General features: G+C 42.7%; 4 protein-coding genes across 4 annotated transcripts; 2 read left to right on the plus strand and 2 right to left on the minus strand.

Annotated features, from left to right (window-relative positions):
- Nucleotides 1–650: 650 nt before the first annotated feature.
- LOC102708328 (protein root UVB sensitive 2, chloroplastic) lies at nucleotides 651–4,401 on the minus strand. Its single transcript, XM_015836850.2, has 10 exons — nucleotides 4,216–4,401; nucleotides 4,000–4,122; nucleotides 3,248–3,336; nucleotides 3,085–3,169; nucleotides 2,846–2,905; nucleotides 2,659–2,752; nucleotides 2,422–2,519; nucleotides 2,024–2,203; nucleotides 1,374–1,496; nucleotides 651–1,298 (listed from the first exon to the last, which is right to left on the minus strand). Exons 1-10 carry the CDS (start codon nucleotides 4,225–4,227, stop codon nucleotides 861–863), a joined length of 1,302 nt encoding a protein of 433 aa, XP_015692336.1. The 5' UTR covers nucleotides 4,228–4,401; the 3' UTR covers nucleotides 651–860.
- A 257-nt stretch (nucleotides 4,402–4,658) lies between these two features.
- On the plus strand, nucleotides 4,659–9,961 carry LOC102709922 (inositol phosphorylceramide glucuronosyltransferase 1-like). Its single transcript, XM_006653538.3, has 10 exons — nucleotides 4,659–5,092; nucleotides 5,562–5,682; nucleotides 5,782–5,967; nucleotides 6,865–7,013; nucleotides 7,729–7,836; nucleotides 7,929–8,066; nucleotides 8,176–8,316; nucleotides 8,728–9,007; nucleotides 9,078–9,201; nucleotides 9,576–9,961. Exons 1-10 carry the CDS (start codon nucleotides 4,862–4,864, stop codon nucleotides 9,715–9,717), a joined length of 1,620 nt encoding a protein of 539 aa, XP_006653601.1. The 5' UTR covers nucleotides 4,659–4,861; the 3' UTR covers nucleotides 9,718–9,961.
- A 2,493-nt stretch (nucleotides 9,962–12,454) lies between these two features.
- On the plus strand, nucleotides 12,455–13,846 carry LOC102710202 (phosphoenolpyruvate carboxylase kinase 2-like). The gene is made up of 2 exons (XM_040523436.1): nucleotides 12,455–13,376; nucleotides 13,506–13,846. The coding sequence occupies exons 1-2, from the start codon at nucleotides 12,572–12,574 to the stop codon at nucleotides 13,559–13,561; spliced, it is 861 nt and encodes a 286-aa protein (XP_040379370.1). The 5' UTR covers nucleotides 12,455–12,571; the 3' UTR covers nucleotides 13,562–13,846.
- Nucleotides 13,847–17,413: 3,567 nt separating this feature from the next.
- LOC102710491 (putative wall-associated receptor kinase-like 16) lies at nucleotides 17,414–23,140 on the minus strand. The gene is made up of 4 exons (XM_040523342.1): nucleotides 23,107–23,140; nucleotides 21,621–22,512; nucleotides 21,377–21,520; nucleotides 17,414–18,860 (listed from the first exon to the last, which is right to left on the minus strand). Exons 2-4 carry the CDS (start codon nucleotides 22,498–22,500, stop codon nucleotides 17,662–17,664), a joined length of 2,223 nt encoding a protein of 740 aa, XP_040379276.1. The 5' UTR covers nucleotides 22,501–22,512; nucleotides 23,107–23,140; the 3' UTR covers nucleotides 17,414–17,661.
- Nucleotides 23,141–23,233: the final 93 nt, after the last annotated feature.

The raw sequence follows: 23,233 nt of genomic DNA on the forward strand, positions 1-23,233 counted from the left end.
CTGAATTTGTTTGCTACTAATCGACGTCGTTTGGTCTGTAGATGACTAGCTCGCCGAGATGGGCTTTCGTTTTTGGCCTCTTATTCAGGCGACGACTGGCCACACAGTCACAGTCGAACTAAAAGCATAAGGCGTGCCGAAGCCAAGGGCATCACGTCATCTGGTCGAAATGTGATGTGCACGGAAAAGGCCAGTTAATTAACAAGCGCCGGGTAAAATCGGGTGCAAGTGGTGGCCGTGCGAGCCACGGTGATTTCGCTGTGTAGCTTTCGTGTGTACCTTTTCTACTGTTCTGCGAAGGAATTGATCGCATCGGTGATCGGTCTTTGCTCTGAAGAATCTAAGGTTTGTTTCGGGTGAGTTCTGAGACGAACAACGGCGGAAGCGCGCTTGTCACACTGGAATTAAAAGTGCTGACGACGTGATTCAAGCCCATTTCCAGTTTCCCGAAACTGACCGCGATTGTGCCACTCGAATGGTTGTGCAGCGATGGCTTCATGGTTGTGCATTTGCACGGGATCATCTTGACTAATGCCGCATCAGTCCATCTAAGTCACAATCCATGATCGTGTTAAGAGTCAGACACTAAATGGACCGGTAGCCTGGTGTGTTTTGCAATAGATTAAACAGCATAAATGGTCAAAAAGATGTATCCTATTTGAACAAGCTAGCCCACTTTTCGATTTAAGTTCTGCCCTTCAGAAATTTCAATGATACATTTACCATGTCTATACTCGAGGGCTCAAGGCAGCATGGGCCTATTCATTAAAGTAAATGTTTTACAAACAATGAAATTTGGTGAAAATAAATTATCTGCTCATCTCGGCAACTCCGAAAATTGTTGTCATAAAGCACTACCGCTATTGGGATTTAGCATACGCGATTCGACTCCGATTTCCGTCTAAAAATTGATCTGTGTACCAGCCTCTACTCCTAACGTCTGCCACAAACATGGGGAATACACTCTCCATCCTCTGATAGGCTTCATTCAGAACGGTATCACCTGAACCCACACCTGATTTTTCCATTTCTGAAGCGAAGGCAGCGACCAGCCATCCCCTCAGTGCATCTTCTCCAGTTGCACTCTGCTCAAGAACCATGTATGCACTGTTGCCTTTTCGACTGAGCAAAAATTTCTCCTTTGAGAAGGTTGCTTTCAGTTGTTCAACACATTGTGGGCTGAAAACTCTGCGCACTGGCTGTCCAATTTTCACACTTCCTGCTTCTTCTATTAACCGGTTAGGAAAAAGAAGATCTTCTCGATATCTTAGCTCCGCGGGGCTGGAAACCTTTCCACTCTGCAGTGCAAGCACAAAAAATATTAGGATCGTAATTCAAAAGAATGAATAACTTACAGGTTAATTAGAATTGACCTTGGTAAAATCAGCAACAATCATTGCTGTTCTTTGTGGATTAAGTGTGTTAACAGGAGTCGCCCTCATCTCTTGCACAACTCCATATATATGTACAACAGAAAGCAATGGGCCTGCAATTAACTGACAGAAGATATATGCATTGAGAAGCATGAAAATAAACTGAATTTTTTTATGCTACAGCAAATGTAAGATATTAAATTGGGCATGTCCACTAGCTCATGAGTTACTCCTTGTTAAATTCATTATGCTGCAAACAAAAAGGTTATGCTCTGGTTTGTTTCAGTGTATGTAATCAACACAAATGCACTGGAGTATATTGCATGGTCTAACAGGATATTCTGGGTTTGCTTCAAAACAGGCTATTCTGGGAGTATATGACTATTGGGGAGAACGGCAGCCCTACAAGCTATGATGCAATCTGGAACAACAGCTAATGAACCTGGTAATGCTAGGTAAAGTACCCCTGAGATAACATATACAGTTCAAACAAGTATCTTTGACAAGTTTATTTAGCACGGGAAAGAAGAAATTTTATGCAATGTTGCTCTGAGAACCTAAATACCATTGTTTTTTTTTCTTATGTACATTTCTTACTCTGCATTTGCCTAATCAAAGAATATAACCTAAATAGCCTTGTGATTACGTACCTTCCCTTGAGTTGTTGAACACACGGTAGATGCTAATCCAATGCCAGCACCTATTCCCATTACGTTGAAAAGTGTTGAGATGGCTTCCCCTTTAGCAAATAAGTCACTAAGGTTACCTTCTTTGGCAAAAGAGGAATAGATTGGTAGCCTTGTCGCTCTTGCTGCAACAACAGCCATTCCCTGCAAGTAAACAGCAATTCTTTTAGCTGAATTTCAGGCATTCAAAATAAACTGTTCAAGTTTATCATCATTTTTCAGTTATCGTTCAATCTGTTTTTTTTTCAAATAACTTAGGTAGAAACGATAATTCTTTTTAAAAATTCCACAAAACCTCAACCAAGTTGCACTATTTTGATATTCATGCCATATGGAATGCAACATGAAAGTTAAATTTGCACCTTTGCAAAATTTCCGAAGCCTGCTACTTCAAGAAAAAGTTGTGGGCACAAAGGTGAAATGACTTCTAAGGCAGTACCAAAATCATAGAGCACATCGGCTGAAAGGCCACAACAATGAGCATTAATTGCATAGCATAGTAAAGGTAACAATTAGAAAGAGAAACAGTATAAAGACAAAACTGAAATATCAGAAAAAGGGTGATGCCATTCATGTCACATTCATCCATTACTACATACCAAGTATCCTCCAACTCTTTGGCTCTGAATCCATTCTTGCCCCCATGCCACTACATATGAGCTTTCCTGCATGCTGCATTCCATCTTTTAAAATCTGACATCAACATAGAAGGTCAGCGACGATGCTTCATACTTTCATAGTATTGCCTGTTTGAATTTTTTAGCACCTTTGCCATCATGTACTTACCCAACTTACAGCAGTTGCTTGTGCAGGGGTTGGTCGCAAACCTGCAGCAAATAACAAAGACTGAGCCACAGCCCATATGAGCAGTCAGTTGAAAGGAGCTTTTTTTGTTCAACAAAACAGGTAGAAGTAAAAGAATGCAGTTAATCCCTAAAAGCTCATGGAATCAACAGTCAACAAATTTCTTATCTAATGATGCTTTATGTTGCTCAAATAAATACACATTAGTCAGAGTTATGGACCTGGGTTGATAACACGTGCAGCATAGCACTAGAAAAATGCTGGAGCGCTCGGAATTTGGTGTAGGTTAGGTAACCCTCATTCACACTGCACGGATGGGTAGCCAAAACTTATCAAAGAATGTTGCTCAGAAGCATCGAGAATTCAATTCCAGGAAACTTATACCTGTACGGGTAACCTGATGGGAAAAATTTGTTCAAGAAAGAATCGATCATCTTATCATGTATTGGTCTCGAATCCTGGACAAGTTTTACCTAGAGCAAGATATGAGTTAAGACACAAATTGAAAGAAAAAGTATGTATTCCATAAGAGTTTTACTCCCATCGTTCCTTTTGTACCTCGAGATACCGGTATCTCGCGGTACCAATTTGTTTTTGATTATTGGATCCAACAGTGCACATCCTACTTAGCTTGATCCAATGGTAAGAAACGATTTGGTATCTTGAGGTACCGGTACATCGAGGTAAGGATGCAGCATTTCCACTAAGAACAATGTTATCCTTACATATCTCTGATTCTGTTTAATCTAACCAATCATTTAGAAGCACTTTTGCCGGCAATGAAAGATCATAATAGAAATTTTATCAAGTATAATAAGGTAAAGAAGAGAACTGATTGCACGGCAGATATCAAAAGCCCATGAACCCGTTGTAGACTTGCAGTGTTAGAACAGGTGGCATAAATAAAGTTCTAACTCCTGACACGCCACATGATTTGACCAATGAAACCAATTAGAGTAGCACCTTTTATTCGTGAATAACTTCTCTAACAATCCGGATATAGTTCATTTGAGTTAGCAACTTAGCATCAACAGATATCACTTGGGGTAAAAAAAATGCCAAAATTGCAGTAGGTCGACAACCGTTTTTAAGTCCGGCATAATCATCAACAACGAAAATGAGAAGAGAAGGATTACAGAGACGCCGCCGGCGTCGAAGCTGCAGAGCCGCGAGACGGACTCCGAAATCTCCACCCACGGCTCCGGCTCCCGCGGGGTCTCCGCCACCACCGCCCTGTCGCCGCCCCCGCGTATCCTCTCCTGCACACAAAGGAAACGATGAGGTCTCTCACCGGGGGACGCGCCGCGGCGCAGAGAGGGCGCCCCGCGTAGCGGATGGGCGAGCGAGCTTACGAGTATGTTCATTTCGGGGGAGGGGCTCGCCGGCGGCGCGTGGGGGCCTCCCGCGCTATGCGCTCCTCTTCTCCTGCTCCTTATCCGGCGACGGCGAACCCGAGATGGCAGCGGCGGGAGGCGACGATTGGGGCAGTAGCCGCCGAGATTTTTTCGGGTTTCCACCGGAATTTGCTATCCCTCTCTCTCTATTTTCCGCTCGTTTCTGGATTAGGCGGGCGACGAGCGGAGCGGGCCTCGCCTGCGAACGGTTTCCACCGGCCCGGTCCACGAGAGATTCCGCGGGGAGCCACACGATCGCGATGAGCTGACGCCGCGAGCTCGTCTCGTCCGTCCGATCCGATGGAGCGCGCGGCCACGTGTTCCCGTCTCGTCCCAATCGCCATCGATCGAACGGGCGGCCGGCCGCGCCGCCGCCAGAGGAGTCCGAGTTGGATCGACTCGTTGGAGTATTTGACCGAGCAAGCTGATCTCCACGGCGGGCGGGCGGGCGAGCTCGCCGTCCTCGTAGGCATCGAAATCCGGCCTGGTCTGGCCTGAGTTGGGCGGCTGAGCCTCGTCTTCGTCCGCTGCGCGGCGCGCGTGAGAGGCTGAGAGATCAGGGATCCCGTCCGGGCGCGTCGGGAGTTGTGCGTGGGTTCCCCCGATGGGGTCGCGGCCCAGGCTGGCCCTCGTGGCCGCCCTCGCCGCGGCGGCGCTGCTCGCCGGGGTGGCGGCGGCGGCGACGGAGGAGGCCTACGTCACGCTGCTGTACGGGGACGAGTTCGTCCTCGGCGTGCGCGTCCTGGGCAAGTCCATCCGCGACACGGGCACGCGCCGGGACTTGGTCGTGCTCGTCTCCGACGGCGTCTCTGACTACTCGCGGAAGCTCCTCCAGGTATGCGTAACGATCTCACCGGATGAATTTGGCCGGAATTTTGAATGCTTGAGTGAATTACTAAATTTACTTGTAGCTTTGCTATACTTTTTTTTTTTGGATGTGTGTAAAGTTGTATGGGACTAGATAACGGAGAGCTGATGGAGATCATGGAGTGATGGCTAACTTCAAATGTGCTCGCTTCGATCTCTGTTGTCCGAAATTTATCACGGCTAAGAAATGTTCGTGCAGAGGAATTATCAAAAACACACTAGAATATTGCATTCTCCTTGATTTACCCAACATGTAATACAATGCGTGAATTAATATTGCATTTTGCACCATTTTGTAAGTTACATGACAAACATCCGGTGGGTGATAGCTAGCTGTATTCAAAGCCTTTTTTCAAAAAAAAAAATAGCTAGCTTTATCCTCACATTTTTTTTCCTTACAAGTATAATCTGTCAGTTAATCTGGCCATACACTTCAGGCTGATGGTTGGATCGTGAAACATATAACTTTACTAGCCAATCCTAATCAAGTGAGGCCAAAGAGGTTTTGGGGTGTCTATACCAAGCTTAAGATATTCAACATGACAAGCTACAGAAAAGGTATAGTTCAATTAACACTTCCATTCTTTTAAAAGGATGTTCATCCACTGTTTTCATTTTGTTTGTGTTCATTGTTTTAAAAGGTTGTTGTTTTCCCAGTTGTTTATCTTGATGCCGATACTGTGGTTGTAAAAAGTATTGAGGATCTTTTCAAGTGTGGGAAGTTCTGTGGCAATCTGAAGCATTCTGAAAGAATGAATTCTGGAGTGATGGTTGTAGAGCCATCTGAAACTGTTTTCAAGGATATGATGCGCCAAATAGACAGTTTACCTTCTTACACTGGAGGTCAGTGCACTTCTTTCTTATTATTCATGCTCTTTTTTACGTAATACTTTATGAGAAGGGCATGCTGGTTCTTTGTTTCTTTTTTATTCAGTCAACTGTTCTGAATGTACAAACTGATTGCAGAACACTACCACGTCTATCTTAATAAAATGGTAATTGCTTATGTATTCCCTTCACTTGCTTCTAAAGGCATGCCGATTCACACAAAGAAAAATTATTTGTAATACAGACTAAGATTCGGTTTACTCCTATTTGTATAAAAGATTAATTAGGTATATTTGCCTCAGGTAGTAATTCTCTATACTGCTTAACTGCTTGTATAATAAGCCATTGTAAAACTAGCTAAAGTCCGTGCTGCTGTCGGTGCTAGACACATGCACACCACTATTTGCAAATACATCTGAATTCATTTATATACATTAACAGTCCATTGTCACACACCATCACATTTATATACATTAACAGCTTCCTCATCCATATGCTAATGTAAGTTGTACATGTCGTATGCGACCTTGTCTTATCTTTAGTACTTGGCCAGAAAGATGCCACAGAACCTGTTGGTAGACTACTTTGAACATTCCGGGACCCACAGATCTCATTCATGCCTAACTATCAAAGAATTTCGGGGACCATGTTTTGTATGCAGTACAAACTGTTGTTTTTATTTTTACTTCTGTGAGTGTATTCTGCAACATTTAAACTTCACAACAATAGTACTGTCTGATTTTTTTAAAAGAGAGTTCTGTTTGGCATTTTAGACTTGTTGTACCCTTTAGAGAACTTACCTTGCTTTTGCGAGGATCTGTTCTTAGGAGGACAGGCTGAATTTCACTGCCTTTAGCCTTGTTAGCGATTTTAAATTACTGTTTCTGAATCTTATTTTGGATATTCATGCAGGTGACCAAGGCTTTCTGAATTCATATTATGCTGATTTCGCCAACTCACATGTTTATGAGCCAGACAATCCTTCTACACCTGAACCTGAGACTCAACGGCTTTCTACCTTGTATAATGCTGATGTTGGTCTTTACATGCTAGCCAATAAGGTAATACTTATGTTGGCAATGTCACCACTCTAATTTCAATATGATCTGTTTACTTCTGTAATTCATTAGTTGAATCACTGCATTCAGCACATACTTGATTTACTTGTCAAAACTAAGATGGTTATTTGACGAACCTCTTCACTTCAACAGCATCATGCAGACTGATTATTACAAAAGTATTATCTTTGTTAATTAAAACTTTTTCAGAAAACTTGGTGCAAGAAAAAGGCCAAGGAAATGGGGCTTGTGACAGTTTAGTTTGATGTTTTCTGCTGATGAAAGCTGGCTAGAGTATGCTTCAGGAACAGAGTCCATTCAAGTAGCACTGCATTGACGCACTTTGTTGTATTCACTAGGAGACTAGTGCCTCGGTGGCACTAAGCATTGTGCTTCATGTTAGTTTTAGATCCTATCCTCATAAAACTAAACAGTCCAGCTGTGTTTTACAAATATGCAACCAACTTACAGTGTACATATGTTTTAATTTGTTGTCTCAGACAATACTAGCACAATTTGGTATTTGAATTTATGGAAGTAGGGCTTTTACACTACAGTCCAATGTGTGTTCTAGTTGTGCTTCGCACTAGTTTGTTTCTTCTTGCTTATGAGAGTAGAAAGCTGAACCTATCAGATATCCTTCAAAATGACTTTTTATGTGACATCTGTAGCATGGTTTTTGGATCTGGACCTTATATTTTCATAACTTCTGCTGCAGTGGATGGTTGATGAAAAAGAACTTAGAGTCATTCATTACACACTGGGTCCCCTTAAACCATGGGACTGGTGGACAGCCTGGCTTGTTAAACCTGTAGGAGTGTGGCAGGTAATGTACCATTTCATATATCTGTTATTCACTTTTTATGCTATTTTTCACTAAAGATAAATCAATGTGATTAGTAATAAAGCTATGCTCAGGATGTTAGGCAAACACTTGAAGAGTCTCTCCCAGGAACTGGTGGGGGTAGAAACCCTCATGACCAGCTGGTGGTTAAAGTTCTGTTCATCCTTCCTGTTCTACTGCTGTTATTTGGTTATTACCAATCATGTTTTCAGGTAAAACAACATTCCTCGTAGCTATGAGCTGGCAGTTTTCAATTTTGTGGTCACAATACATAGTGTTATTGCCTTCTCATATACTTCGATTCCATGGTGTTAAATACAGACTAACAAGGACCTGTTAAGTATAAGATCTCTGTGTGCATTTGCCAGAAGAGCTCGCTACAAATACAAGTCTGATGAGGCACTTCCATCCTATTCTGCTGCTGGTGTTTCCTCATCTGCATTTGCCAATTCAGATCAAAGAGTTAGTTCTCTGCTCCTCTTCAACTGCTAAATATTAGAATTTTAAGCATCCAATATAACTTTCTCTTGTATTTATTAAGGCTATACGCTTGAACCTTACATTTACATGTTATTGAATGTTATTTATACGACAAGTTTTATCACCTTTAAGAATAAATATGACAACAAATATACCATCTATTATCATCTTGAATATGTGCTTAAAGCCATTATATACTGTGATGTTGTTCATCCTGCAAATTTTAGTAATGTGTCATTTTACTGGACAAAACTGCATCAGGAGGATGATATCATGTTCTATGTGAAAGTTTAGTCATGGCTTTTGACTTGTTATATCTTACTGTATTACCTTCTACAAAATGTATTGACGATCGTACATTGTTGGCCTAAAGTTTTCTGAAAAATTCTACAGTTATCACATGGGACGCACTCAAGGTTACCTTCTTATTTTGGGGCAATTGCTGTGCTAGCCAGTTTTGTGTCTGCTGGTGTCTCTCTTGCATTTGCTTTCACTATCATCCCACAGCAGATTATGCCATGGACAGGTTTGCTACTGATGTTCGAGTGGACCTTTGTGTCATTCTTCTTATTATTTGGAAGTTATCTCCGCTTTGTATATCGATGGGGAATTCTTTGTGCAAATCATGTGGGATATAGCCGCTTGGATTCGTCAGAAAATCACATGATCACAGGTGTGTTAAGCTTATAACTTTTTTGCAGAACATTTTTCTTCATGGTAACTAACAATTTGGTCTGTTGCAGGCCGGCACCACAATACGTCTGAATGTGACATAGACGCAACATTTTACTGGATAGTGATGGCAATTATAGCTATTGTCACTGTATTGTCACCAACTCTCTTGGGTGTGACTGCGCTATTTGCTAAGTAAGAAACCTAACTAATCTGTTATTTATCCCCCTTCAGTATGATTGTATGAAGAAATTAGGTTGAGAAGGTAATGGTTACTAGTTACGGCTCTTGTATATATAAGTAAAAGAAGTCCTCGTTTGGCATTCCTATAATGGCTACCGGAAAAGGAACGTGTGCGTACATAACCTGAATTATATTTCTAGCTTATGAAGTCTGTAACTTAAGTGGAACTAACATATGAACGTTGATTCACGTTAAGAAAGAACTTGAGTTGCTTCCCAAGAAATGTAGCTATATACATTTGACAGTTGATGTAGAGGATGCTATGTAGGAAATCTTTAATTTGTTCCACCACAGTATCTAATAAGTTTATGTATGTTCTATGTCAGGCTAGGCTTGATGGTTGCTGGTGGTGTTGTGCTAGCATCTTTTATGACATACTCTTCAGAGCATCTTGCTATCTCAGCTTTCTACAAAGGTCAGAGAGAGAGAAATGTTTCGAGAACTAGAAGCATTTGTTTCTTGTTTTAGTCGTTAACTCTGTTACCACGCGATTGATTTAGTTCATGTATCATATGTCCATCATCCATGTTGTATTCTATTGTTTTACACAAGAAACGAATGATGGTGTACACACAGCGATTCCATTTTCTTTCATGTCAATCGAGTGTAAATAGGTTCCGATGATGTTCGTCGTCCACAACTGACATCAAACTGGCATACCTGCACTGTAAATCTTGTTGTATATAAAGCACTCACTACTATTTGTTTGCTCCATTGTTCACAACGCCTATGTTACTGGGATGGCAGGTCTCTACTGGACTTAAAACATGGCGATGATCATTACATGCATATAGTGATCAGGCCTTTGTAGAGTCCTTAACGTGATCAATGCTTTACTAGTGTGCAGAGGAAATATATCCACCAATACTTTGATCTGGAATATTGAACTGAAAAATGACCGAACCTTTCTTTCTTGGCCAAAACGGATATTACAGGGCATGTACGGTACAATAGCCTTTGCACGGGAACTTTATCACCTAACACAGCAGAAAAGCATCACAGCACTAGTGAACACTGGGCCAAAAGCATCGTACCGTGATTACAAAAATGATCTCCATATCTACCTATATTCCAACTCCAGATAGTTGTAGATACCAGATTTAATCTAAGACCAACACTGAGCCACTTGCCGCTGTGCGCTTCACTTCAAAAAATATAAGAAATATTTTATTTTGCTAGGATAAGGTTTTGATCAAAATTAATATATTAATATATCACTTATCATGTGATACATGAATATAATAAAATCAGTTTTTTATTCACAAAAATATATTCCAATAGATTAATTGTTGTTTAAACTCCTATTTTAATAAAAGAAAATACGCTCTCAAACGGAGCAAGCAGTATTTGTCAGAAATAAATTAGACCAATTAAATAAACCAGATTCTCTGCAAGTGGTCGAGCAAATATTCGGTAGTGACAGTCCGATGGATGCCTTGGAGGCCCAGGGCGAGGCAGCTTATTTATATATAACCACGTTATCTTATCGGAACAGGCAGGTGGTCCCCTCCGTTCACGGCGAGGAGGACAAGCCGGCCATCTCATCTCGCGGCCTCCCCGCCGGCCGCCGCGGGGGTGGTTCGCGTCGCACCTCTCCAGGTGGCCTCGCCGTCGACGGACCAGATCGACACGCGGGGGGCAGCTGGGGTAAACGGGGAGGGACGAGGGCCCAGGGTGCATGTATGATGGTGCGTGCTTAACGGGATAGGTGTCGCCTTGATTCAGTGGCCTCGTTCCACGTGGTAGTTGTGTTGTACTGCGCTGTGGCGCCGTAGGACACGGCCAGCTAGCGTTGATGAGGACAAATGATGGGCGCAGTGCAGCGCGGGAGTACATATGAAATTTGTACGTCGAGCACAAATATTCGCCGAATCATCTGTGATTGCTTTATCAACGTTGTTTGAAATCGGATTGTGATGTGTTTGGACGGAGGATTTTGGATGAACAAGATATGTTAGCTTATTTTTTTAGGTGTTTGGTTGGTGGACGGAAGTGGAATAGGGCGGTCCATGTCGGATGATATTCTCCTCAGATGCTGGATGGATGCATCTGGTCGATTTGCCCGGATTTGCTCGCCCGAGCGAGTCGGGCGACGAGCGCGGGCGAGCGAGGAGGAAGCCGACGGCGCTGGCGAGCGAGCGAGGAGGGAGCAGCGGGCGCTGGCGGCGAGTGGGAGCGGCTGGCACTGGCGAGCGAGCGAGGAAGGAGCAGCGGCGAAGAGTACTGGAGGCGAGCGACGACGACGACGACGACGACGACGACGTGTTGCGGCCGGGAGGAGGGAGCAGCGGTGAGGTCCCCGCGGGCGGGAGGAGCGGCGGCAGCGGCCGGGGGCAGGCGGCGGCGGCAAGCCCCCCGGCAGCAAATCCAACCGAGCTTTTTTCCTTTTTATTTTTTTTCTTTTTCCATGTGTATTTATAATGGAGATAGTAGTGTAAATTGTTGAAAATTTTATGATTTATATTGTGTACTAATTTATATTGTGTATTAATTTGATAGGGGCTATACAAATTCATTCTACTTCCTCGAACCAAACAAATAATTGGATCACCAAATCATCTTTATCCCGACACCCTGTCCTTTCGGGTAATGAATCCTTTTGCCAATCCACGGGAGAATTAGTACAATATAGCACGGCATCTGTCCTACAAGATTTCGGTTTCCTCGTTTCGTTCTCATGAAAGAAAAAAACAAAATACCTTATTAAGTAAAAAAGAATAATTTATAGGTATAACTTTATACATATGTCCATAATGATTTAAAAATAAACGATAAAAACATAAAATAAACTTTAAAATATAGTTTTTAAATTTAAAGTTTAAAAATAAACGATAAAAACATAAAATAAACTTTAAAATATAGTTTTTAAATTTAAAGTTTAGCATATAAGCAAAAGTACATGTACAGCTACAAAAGCTTTCATTTTCGACTGCACCTGTTTGTCCTAGGAAAACTTTATATTTTGTTCAAAAAAAAGCTTAGGTCCAGTAAAATAAGACATAAATATATTAAGATTTAAAAATAACGACATAAATAATTTGAATTTTATTTGAAAGCAAAAGGTATTATTGTGTTTGATATCTTTATATAGCTATATGAAAGGTAGAAAAAAATATGAAAGGTAGAAAATAAAGTTTTTTTTCTTTGCACGGAGTGAGCAGTAAGAATCCTATTACTAGACCAAATCCGGTCGCTGTGGAATCCGAATATTCGGCAGGGGCCAAAAAGGCCGGCTCTCCTTAAATCGTCGACCACCCTCCTGTGGATCAAACTAAACTCTCCGAAAAGATCGCCAGATAACCGAAACAGATCAGGCCTGGCTATGAGTGAGGAGCTGAAACGCGACTTCGAGATCGGCCACGAGATCGGCCGCGGCCGCTTCGGCGTCGTCCACCGCTGCGCCTCCCGCGCCACCGGCGAGGCCTACGCCGTCAAGTCGGTCGACCGCTCGCGCCTCTCCGACGACCTGGACCGCTCGCTCGCCGCGCTGGAGCCCAAGCTGGCCCAGCTCGCCGCCGCGGGCAACCCGGGGGTCGTGCAGGTGCACGCCGTGTACGAGGACGGCGAGTGGACGCACGTGGTCATGGACCTCTGCACCGGCCCGGACCTGCTCGACTGGGTCCGCCTCCGCTGCGGCCAGCCCGTGCCGGAGCCCGACGCCGCCGCCGTCGTCGCGCAGATCGCCGAGGCGCTCGCGCTCTGCCACCGCCGCGGCGTCGCGCACCGCGACGTCAAGCCGGACAATGTCCTCCTCGACGCCTCCGCCGACGGGCCCCCGCGCGTGCGCCTCGCCGACTTCGGGTCCGCCGCGTGGGTCGGCGATGGGCGCAGCGCCGAGGGCCTCGTGGGCACGCCGCACTACGTCGCCCCCGAGGTGGTCGCCGGGGGCGAGTACGGCGAGAAGGCCGACGTGTGGAGCGCCGGGGTGGTCATGTATGTGCTCCTCACCGGCGGCGCGCTCCCGTTCGGTGGCGAGACGGCCTCCGACGTGTTCGCCGCCGTGCTGCGGGGCAACCTGAGGTTCCCGCCGAGGCTGTTCTCCGGGGTGTCGCCGGCGGCAAAGGACCTGATGCGCCGGATGATGTGCCGCGACGTCTACAGGAGGTTCTCCGCCGAGCAAGTCCTGAGTAAGCTCTTCTTTGCATTGTACATTAACACCTGAAAAATTCTTTCCTCGAAACGCATGGTTCTTCCTCTTGATCAATTATCTGCCTGCAATTTTGCAACTTTTCTTATTTTGGATTTGGATAATGCAGTGCACCCGTGGATCGTGAGTGGAGGAGGATCCCGCGATGCTGTGCAGCCAACCTGAAGAGTTCGTATCCAACTACCGTAGTACGGTTTCTTGTCTGTACGCCTTTGTAAATACGAGTACGATGCAGCGGTAGAGGAGGAGGTCGCTGGCCTCTGTTTTTTATTTTCTCTCTCTCTCTCTCTTTCTTAAGCTTTTTGTTTGCCGCTTTTGCTTGAGAGAACGCCCTGCAATGGGAGTGCTATTGTGCATACCGAACCCTGCTTGTGTAATTAAGATCATAAAAAAGTGAGCTTTTTCTGGAATCTTTCGATGGTTTTTAGATAAACTCTCAAGCTCCTCAGATGAGGACTGCATTCTGGAGTCTGTCTTCTCCCAGACACACCATTTACACCTTATCCTCTCTTAAACCGTCAACTACCATGAACCTCTGATAACGATAATCTGATTTGCTTCGCCGGCCGGAATACACACGTATGTACGCACCACCAAAGCGTGGCTGTCACCTACAGCGACCGATCAGACCGTCTTCGTAAAGTACAGCCCTTTTTCCCTGCTGCTGCTGTCGATCGATTCCACCACCAGTTCTCCTCCTCCTATAAGCAAACGGTGAAAACGAAATGATAAGGAGGCGGCGATAGCGATTCGTTCTGGCATTTTCGTTCGAACCCTCTCACTCCTCCGCTACCGTGCCTTATCAACTCGTCGAGTCGTCCTCCCGTTCTGTATCGCTCGCTCTCCCTTCAAGAATCATGTGCTTCATCACCCTGCGATTCTATGTGAATATGGAACTCGATTTTTGCCACGCCACACAGGCATATCCTCGGTTTATCCTCTCCGGCTGGGGTAATCTGGCCCGCACCGCATTGTACCGACACTCTCCCCGCCTTTTCTTCTCTCTTCTCGCTTGGTTTGCAAGCAAGAATCTGCTCTGCCGGCGTCCGGTTCGAGAGATTCCTGATAGGTCACTGCTCTTTTCTGTTCTGCCCGCCAGCATAAAATTGCTTTGGTAAGCATGTGAGAGACGGATGGAGGTGCCACCAGCGCACCAACAGCAGCGTGTGTGTGTGGGCGCACGAGTGCCGGAGGGTAGTGGCGCAGAAGATCCTACCACCTCTAGCTGAAAGGGCCCAGGTAACAACAAAAGCGAGAGCCAAGCGAGCGACAGGCATGTCACGTGGTGACTACTTGTGTGGGTAGCGCGCTCGTGAGGTGAGGTGGCGTCGTTTGCTTGTGGACTCCCCCCGAGCCACTCGGTCCAGGACAGAGACCGGTGTACTGTACCGTGTCCGGCGCGCTCTCGACCTCGATGACGTTGCTGCTGCCCAACGATTCCATCTTCTTGTATCTTGCTCGATCGATCTTCTCCCTCGACTCAGTGACTCACCCTCGCTATCTCGTCCTCGCGTTATCGAGACCGTCACGTAGTGTGGCGGCGAACAAATGGCCCGGGACCGGGACCATAGTCTCCGTGGGCTTACAAGTGCACGCACGTATCTATGGGCACGAAGCGACGTACAGAGACGTTCCGGCACAGAGCAGCCTACAGGACCACGTGACCCTCCCGGGCCACTAATTAGCGCCCCATTGGGTGCACCACCATTTTGGTGTCTGAATGAGAGGACGTACGAACGAATGGTGGCCTGGTGATGCGTGTCTCGTCTGCCCCGACCGCCGGCCGCCGGCTCAACTAGTCTCACAAGTTGCTTCTAGCCCCAAGATAATACGAGTACTGTAGTATCCATCACTTTATCTCGAGGCCTACTAATTGCATGGGCGATTGTTTTGTTTTTTTTAAAAAAAAATCAAACGATATATTTATAAAAAAAATAAATTGTAAATAATTTTTTATATATTTTTTCTTAACGATCTAAAAATAAGATAAAAAATAAATTTTGATAAAAAAATCATAGAATTAACTATAAATTTAAGGTTAAAATTTTAATTTTTTTACTTATAAGTATAAGTAAAGCAAAAAGATGAGGCGACAAGATTATTTAAGTCAAATCAGACACCAAAATAGAATTAAGTATTCATGTTTAATAATAGACTATTATAACGACTCACTTGGTCAATAGCGGCCGCTAAGTTCCAACTTTTAATCCATAACTTCATGATAGTAATAGAGACCGTTGTCACTAACACTATTTATTACCTTGCATCATACAAAGAGGAGTCATGTCTTAGCCATCGAAAACTATATCCCAACATCATGGAAAAAAAACCCCGACAGCGTGACCTCATTTGGCGTCAAATACATAAGGATGGACATTCGGTCATTTCGTTAATTCGGTCCTGATCTTCAACTGCATTTATGTCGCTAGAAATTCGGCACCGATCAATCTTGAGAAAAAAAAATGAGGACCTAACGATTCAATCTTGGTCTTTTTCGATTTATTTTCTCATTCCTACAAATACAGAAAAAAAGTAGTCATGTACTAGCACAGAGCAGTCGTATATCTGATCATTGTCTCGTTGACAGCATGAGACGAGGAAATCAACGACTGATTGAAAAATTAACTAAAAGGTCTTCCCACAAAAAGGAATTCCTACCATTCATTCATTAGATCAGAAAACAGGTCATTCTTATCATCAACAAGTTCGGTCTCCTTCCCACCACAACTAAAAAAACCTACTTATCAGGTACAGATTAGGTGAATGAATCCCCTGATCGATGTGGACCATACACTGTTTTTAGGTCGTATCTGAGGTTTCTTTAACAATCCAGGGGGGAAAGTAGGCTAGGAAACTCAGCGTTTAGTTGGTGAAAATTTTTCGGTTTGATTGTCACATTCGATATACAGATACATATTTGAAGTATTAAACGTAGTCTAATAACAAAATAAATTATAGATTTCGCTAGAAAACTGCAAGATCAAATCATGGCGCAATTAGTCTTACAAGATTCGTCTCGTAATTTACACGTAATCTGTGTAATTGGTTTTTTCACCTATATTTAATACTCCATGTCCAACTGATGTGATAACATGATTTCTTTTTTGGAAATAAACATGGCCTCAATTCTTTTATATGCAGATAGATATGATCGCTGTCTTTGGCTGATCTTGTGCCCGACAGGTGAAAAACCGGTCAATGTCACGTCAGTTGTTGATGATCATTCATGCTTATAGTGGCCACCACATGCTGTGGTTTGCCGGTTAAGTATGGAGTACTCGGCCCGCATCCGCGTCACAATCAAAATCCTAGTGTGCTGCACTACCCTTTCCTCACTCGCCTGCAATGTTTTTGTTATCTGCTCGAGCATCATGGGGTTTTCTTGTACTAGAGCGCATCACCTATAATGCTCCCGATTCTGAGGTGTGATTGATTAGGACGGGGTTGTTTTTGGTGGGCGTCTTTTGGACGAGGTGCACGAATGGGAAGCCACACATGCCCGGTGATCGATCGGACATCCTTCGACGACGACGCGCCAACCGATGGTCGATCGGCAGCTCCAGCCAGCCACGTCTGATACGTTTGGCCGCGTACCGATCGATCGACCTGACCCCCGTGACAAACCGGGCAATCGACAGCCACCGAAACGACCGAGCAACGGTCGTTCGATACGACGACGAGACCTCCTCGATGGCTGCGCGACGACCCCACCTCGCACCCCGTTCCACTTCTACCACGCTCGTGTTCGCTCGACCGGTCCCCCTCGCCGTACACTGATAAGGCGTCACGGGGGCTCACGGCCGGTGCTTATACCATACCGCGATACACTTTTGTGTGTGTGTGTGTGTGTGTGTGGCGACGCCGGCTGCGGCGACCTGCGTCGTGCGGATCGGCATTTTAGGCAGCTCGGCACCCGGATGCAGGCGGCCGATTCGCCCGGCCCAAGCCGAACAAAAGAGTAGAGGGATTTAACAAGGCTTGCAGGTTTAGAAAGCTGGGCCTTCATGCCTTCTTGCAATTTTGGTTGGGCCGCACAAATCACAACATAGGAGGCCCCAATGTGTCGAAATTGTCTAGTTTGCCGTAGTCAAACGTATACAGCCATCGTGCAAATTACAGTACACATGATACCAGTTGCCAGGTTCAGGAACAAAGAGAACAGAATGTCCTGCTACATTTTGTATACTGCTCAGAGACCTAGCATGCCACTGAATTATTTTATAACCTTAATTAAGTTCCATTTTCACATGTTTTATACTTTTTATTTACCTTGCATAATACGAACTTCCTGGGTTCATGGGGAGGTTCTCACGCTCCTCTGTAGCGTACCCTGTGCTTGTTACTATCTCAAAACCATTGGTAGTTGTAGAAGGTCCTCCAAGAAGGCTCTCTATTTCTATCTCTGCATCGTCCTGTACCCAAGGATGCGGCGAAAGCTTCCTTAGTCGGCCGAGTTCGTCGGCGATCTCTTTCATCGATGGCCTGTTGCTGCCGCACATATCAAGGCATTGCTTGGCTAGCTCAGCAAGTCCCCTTATTAGTTCCATGCTCTCTTGGCCTTTCACGTGGCTCGCCAACACTGAATCAAGATTGTTCTCCTTCATGGCGGACAGAAAAACTGACGACAAGCTTCTTTGCATCTCAGGTCCTACGAGCTTCAGTGGCACTTCGCCGGTGAGGATCTCCAGGATAATAACACCGAAGCTATACACATCACTCTTGTCGGTCAGTTGGCATGTTTGCATGTATTCTGGGTAAAGATAGCCACATGTACCTTGAACCATTGTGACAAACTGCTCTTTGTCAGATGGAGCTAGTATGGATGCTCCAAAGTCTGACACTTTAGCCATATGGTTCTTATCAAGGAGTATGTTGGCAGTTTTCACGTCACCATGGAGAATTGGTGGAGATGCATATGAATGTAGGAAGTGAAGCCCTTCGGCTGCTTCGTGAGCAATCCTTAACAGGGTGCCAAAAGAGATTTGCAACCCTTGGTTCTTCCTATGGATAAGTTCAAATAATGTTCCATTTGGGATGAACTCATAGACTAGCATTGGAACTTCAACCTCAAGGCAACAACCTAGGAGTTTTACAATGTTCTTGTGATTGATTTGGGATAGGATGAGCATTTCTTGACCGAATTCCTTCTTTTGCCTTTCGTCAATAAGTGCACATCTCTTAATGGCGACTTGCATGTCGTCCTTCACCATCCCTTTATATACCGTCCCATGGCCTCCTTGCCCAATTATTCTGCTCTTGTCGAAATTATTTGTGGCATGTATGAGTTCAGCTTCCGAAAATACGGTGAAGGCAAGACCTTTCTCTGATTTCATTCGCTCAAACAAAAGCGTACCCCCATGTTGGCGAAAATATTCCTGCTTGATTTTGTTCAGTTTTCTCCTTTGAATAATCATGTGTCTGCAGAAGGCAATGCTCATGAGTGCAAGGAAGCCGGCAATAACTCCTGCACAACAGCATGACTATGTAAGTGCAATGTTGCCTTTTGTTTTTGTCCTCCTTTTTTGAGAGAGATGGAGTGCAACAACTAATTTTTGTACTTATAATAGGGGAACAACTTTATAGCACATAAGTGGTCATCGATCCATCTGTTTCTTGCACGTCGCATAAATAATCATCAAATAATTCAAAAAAAGATAAGATATATTAATATGAGATAATATTAATATTCAAATATGCAAGTTCAAATTCAATTTCTATAAGTTATATATAAAAAAGAAACACATATCCATAATTATATGTTATAATTTATAGAAGTTGAATCTGAACTAGCTTATAGAGTGATATATCTCATATTAATTTATCTTGTTAAATTTTTTATAATTTTAATGATAATTTAGGTGATACTTAAGAAACAGCTGATATCATCTCTAACGCAAAAACCATTATAAGTAAAACTAGCATAGTGGCCCACGCAAATTGCGCGGCTAGCATTGATATATATTTTTATATAATTACGTATATACTTTTACGTACTATAACTTAAAAAAAATTAAAAACAACGATGATTTTAAACTCCTGCATAACTTGACCATTATGATTTTATATGTTTGATATAATATTATCATAATAAGTACTTTGTCTATAAAATTTCAAATATTCTTGAAAATATTTTCAGATCGACATAGTCTTCCCCTAATAATAATATTTTTTAAAAAATTAATCTGAATTTTGTTTTTTTCCCTAAATTGTATCTCTACATGGACTTTGATCTCAATATAAATTATTTTTGTTATTATGTTTTTATTCTAAAGTTATTATAATTTATGGTTGTGCAAGACTTTGATTATGATTGGTTTTCTCACTGCTGCCTTGCATGGTTTCCATAATTAATGTCTCACGGTTTGATAAAATACTTGTTCATTTTACCGTATCCATGTCCGTTTCAACAAAAACATGATCTTTTCTTTTCTTTTCTTTTTTTTAACTAATCTCACAATTTCTAGCCCCTGAAAGAACCGGAGGCTTTATTCCCGTGCATATTGCGTGGCTAGCGCCGTTATAAATTATATCTAGGGTATGCTATTTTGATGATAATTACTTTTAATTGTTAATTTGATTTTATATTTTCTAAATTATATTTTTTATTTTTAAGAAAAATAAACTTGATTACATATGGAGTATGTTTTATTGTTTTCTTTATTTTTAATTGATCTTTCCTTTCCATGTCCAATTCCGAAAAAAAATTCTTTTCTTTTTTTCTATTTTCCTTGTCCGATTCAAAATTTTCGTTCTTTTCGTTCTTTTCTCCTTTTTCTTTATGGCACATGTATTGTGGCCCGCACAGACTGCACGGCTAACTTCGTTATGAAATTTCTTATATAATACCAAATATAATTTTATATTATATGTAAAATATTAATATTAAAATGGCAATATAGTTTTAAACTCAGACCTAACTTAGATCAAACTTTTATATTTGATGCTTCACGCAAAGTAAAACATTGACTCCTTTTATATTATCTTAGTAACATAATAGATCTAAGAATAATACTACATTAGATCAAAGTTGTACAAAATTTATGGCATAATATCTCTTCTTTCCTCCATCTTCTTCAATCACATATTTTGTATATATTACTTATTTGTGATTGGTCACAACATGTTTCAAATAACATTATGTTTACTTATAAAATAAATTAAATATTTTTTATGCATATGAGATTAATTTTTTTTAGTTTAGTCTTGCACGGTATCCTCGTAGATCGGATGGCAGCATCGCCGATTCAAAAAAAAAACCCCCGATTTTTCCTTTTCTTGTCCAATTCCAAAACATATTATCTTTTACTTTTTTTATCTCTTATTTTCTTTCGACGGCTCGATCAAAAAAACCTAATCTTTTTTCTTTCTTGGATGGCAGCAGCGCGATTAAAAAAAAACTGATTTTTCACTTTCCTTCTCCGATTCCAAAAAAATATTATCTTTTTCTATCTTATATTTCCTTCCATTAATGTGAGCTTTTCTAGCCATTCCAAAAAAAAAAATCACGTTCTTTTCTTTCTTTTTTTTTTCTCTTGTAGAAACCTTGAGATGTACGTTTCAAATTCCAAAAAATCAAAAAAAAAAAACCATGACTTCGTATATTACCTACTAATCTAGATCAGATCACATCTCCTAAAAACTGATTGTCCGAACCAATCCTCTCCTAAAAACTGCTTGTCCGATCCAATCCAAAAAATAATTTTCTTTTCTTTTTTTCTCTTATTTTCCTTCGATTAATGTGGGATGTGGGATTTTCTAGCCCATGAGAATAAACGTGGTGGCTCCTTTTCCTGTTACTTTATATATATATATATATATATATATATATATATATATATATATATATATATATATATATATATATATATATATATATATATATATATATATTGGCGTTTCTTTCTTCTCATGGGGCATATATACACCAGCACAGAGCAGTGACTAGAAGTTTAACGGTAGCTACTGAACTCAACGCGTTACCTATAATTAGGCCGATATCAGGGTTGCATGCATTTGTTTCGCCGGAAAACTTTCTTCCTGCTCGACAAGAACAGTAGTATCCCCCTATCGTGTTGTGGCAAACGCCACCTGAAGGGCATGGGTGGCGATTACATTCATTGGTATCTGCAGCAAAAATAGGCATAAGTGCACAACCAAGAGCTTGAAGTAGTAGCCTACATCTCGCTGGCTCTGAAAATTTATATATATATATATATCTACTTACCACGGCATCCATCTGGAAGGTAAGGGTTACCTTCATACCCTTGAGAGCAGTTGCAAAAATACCCTGGTCCATTGGTAGAATTCACGCACTTGCTGTTGCTGCTAAGGCAAGCATAATCGCCCGTCTCATTCCGTTCGGCAGTCACGCATGATCCCTCCCCTCTGAAAGCCCAGTCAACCACCATAGGGACGCGCCCGGCGTTTGTGTCATTGAACCTGGTGGAGTTTATGTACGCGGTGCTGAAGTTGAATTCAGATGCCTCCATCAGCACGGCGTAGCTGCAACGGCCAGTGGACCTCCAGGTTTGGCTTGTGTTGAATCCCATGTCGAAGCCGGCTCGGTAGTAGTACATTCCGTTTGGTATCGCGGTCTGGCAGCAGCCCATGCCGGAACAGACGCCGTCCACCAGGTCGGATAGATTGCGGCACGTCGAGACGCATCCACTCTGATAGCGTCTGTTACCGTCGTCGACGATGTAACCAAGGGTGTTGCATCCGACGACGGTGAACTTGTTGCGGACATCTGAAAGCCGGTAGGGAGTATTGGTACCGTTGAAACCGCGAGGACCACTGACCTCCATGGACCCAGATGAGTTGTAGCAGTACGCTGTGATGAAGTTGAGCACCCGGACCGTGCTCTGAGTTAGGGAGATATTGAGCAGCTCGAAGTCACCGATGAATGGCTTGAACACGCCATTTTGGTTCGTGCAGTTGATGTCGAAACCTCCATTGAAGGAGCAGTCAGTGCCGATGCCAAATGGGTACTCCATGTCAATGTGGCCACACTGCTTTTGGCAATCAGATCTAGGAACTTTAGTTGTAGAACCACATTGTGCCGTGGAAAGTACAAGGATAAGAACAAGCTCCAGAATCACTCTCATAATGCACCGTAGCTGTAGAATTGGAAACCATGTTGTAACACAAAATCAGTACCATCAAATTTTCGTAAGTGTGAAAGAACATATAGCCTAGTAATTGTAGCGATCTAAGTAGCACCCAAGGTCTTAGGAAACATTGTGAAAAACACCATGATATGTAATAGGCTTCTAAAGAAGTTTAAAAACATCATGCAAAACGCCATGATATGAAATAGGCCTCTAAAGAAGTTTAAAGAAACAATCAAACTGTGCCAACATCATGCAAAACACCGTGATATGGAATAGGCCTCTAAAGAAGTTTAAATCGCCATGATAAGGAATAGGTCTCTAAAGAAATTTAAAGAAACAATCAAACTGCCATGATATGGAATAGGCCTATAAAGTAGAAGTTCAGTAAAATTCAACTCCATGCTATGGAATAGTATCATGGAATAGGCCTATAAAGTAGAAGTTTAGTAAAATTCAAAATTCAACTATATGATATGGAATAGGCCTCTAAAGTTCAGTAAAATTCAATAAAGAAGTTTAAACAATCAAACTATATAAATTCAGTAAAATTCAACTGAAATAACAGGGGGGAGGGGATTAGCTCTCGTCGAATAGAAGTACCTCCAGGAGTTAAATATCACCCCAAGCCCGGTTTTTCCCAATACGATTAGAGTAGACAACCTTTAGATACTGTCATCTACATATACTGCACAGGTCAAAGTGTTCCTCATAGGCACGAGTAGGCTCA

The sequence above is a fragment of the Oryza brachyantha genome, chromosome 4 (genome assembly GCF_000231095.2).
Source record: "Oryza brachyantha chromosome 4, ObraRS2, whole genome shotgun sequence".
NCBI classification, from domain to species: Eukaryota; Viridiplantae; Streptophyta; class Magnoliopsida; order Poales; family Poaceae; genus Oryza; species Oryza brachyantha.

What these genes read in the sequence shown, in the direction of transcription:
- LOC102710202 (XM_040523436.1), top strand. Translation starts at nt 12,572, where the DNA reads ATGAGTGAGGAGCTGAAACGCGACTTCGAGATCGGCCACGAGATCGGC. An exon ending in CTCCGCCGAGCAAGTCCTGA is followed by an intron (nt 13,377 to 13,505) that starts GTAAGCTCTTCT and finishes TGGATAATGCAG; the next exon opens with TGCACCCGTGGATCGTGAGT.
- LOC102710491 (XM_040523342.1), bottom strand. Translation starts at nt 22,500, where the DNA reads ATGAGAGTGATTCTGGAGCTTGTTCTTATCCTTGTACTTTCCACGGCA. An exon ending in CCTTCCAGATGGATGCCGTG is followed by an intron (nt 21,521 to 21,620) that starts GTAAGTAGATAT and finishes TTTTTGCTGCAG; the next exon opens with ATACCAATGAATGTAATCGC. An exon ending in TGATATCGGCCTAATTATAG is followed by an intron (nt 18,861 to 21,376) that starts GTAACGCGTTGA and finishes GCTGTTGTGCAG; the next exon opens with GAGTTATTGCCGGCTTCCTT.
- LOC102709922 (XM_006653538.3), top strand. Translation starts at nt 4,862, where the DNA reads ATGGGGTCGCGGCCCAGGCTGGCCCTCGTGGCCGCCCTCGCCGCGGCG. An exon ending in TTTACCTTCTTACACTGGAG is followed by an intron (nt 5,968 to 6,864) that starts GTCAGTGCACTT and finishes ATATTCATGCAG; the next exon opens with GTGACCAAGGCTTTCTGAAT. An exon ending in AGAAAATCACATGATCACAG is followed by an intron (nt 9,008 to 9,077) that starts GTGTGTTAAGCT and finishes GGTCTGTTGCAG; the next exon opens with GCCGGCACCACAATACGTCT.
- LOC102708328 (XM_015836850.2), bottom strand. An exon ending in AAGCAACTGCTGTAAGTTGG is followed by an intron (nt 2,753 to 2,845) that starts GTAAGTACATGA and finishes TGTTGATGTCAG; the next exon opens with ATTTTAAAAGATGGAATGCA. An exon ending in TTGTTGCTGATTTTACCAAG is followed by an intron (nt 1,299 to 1,373) that starts GTCAATTCTAAT and finishes CTTGCACTGCAG; the next exon opens with AGTGGAAAGGTTTCCAGCCC.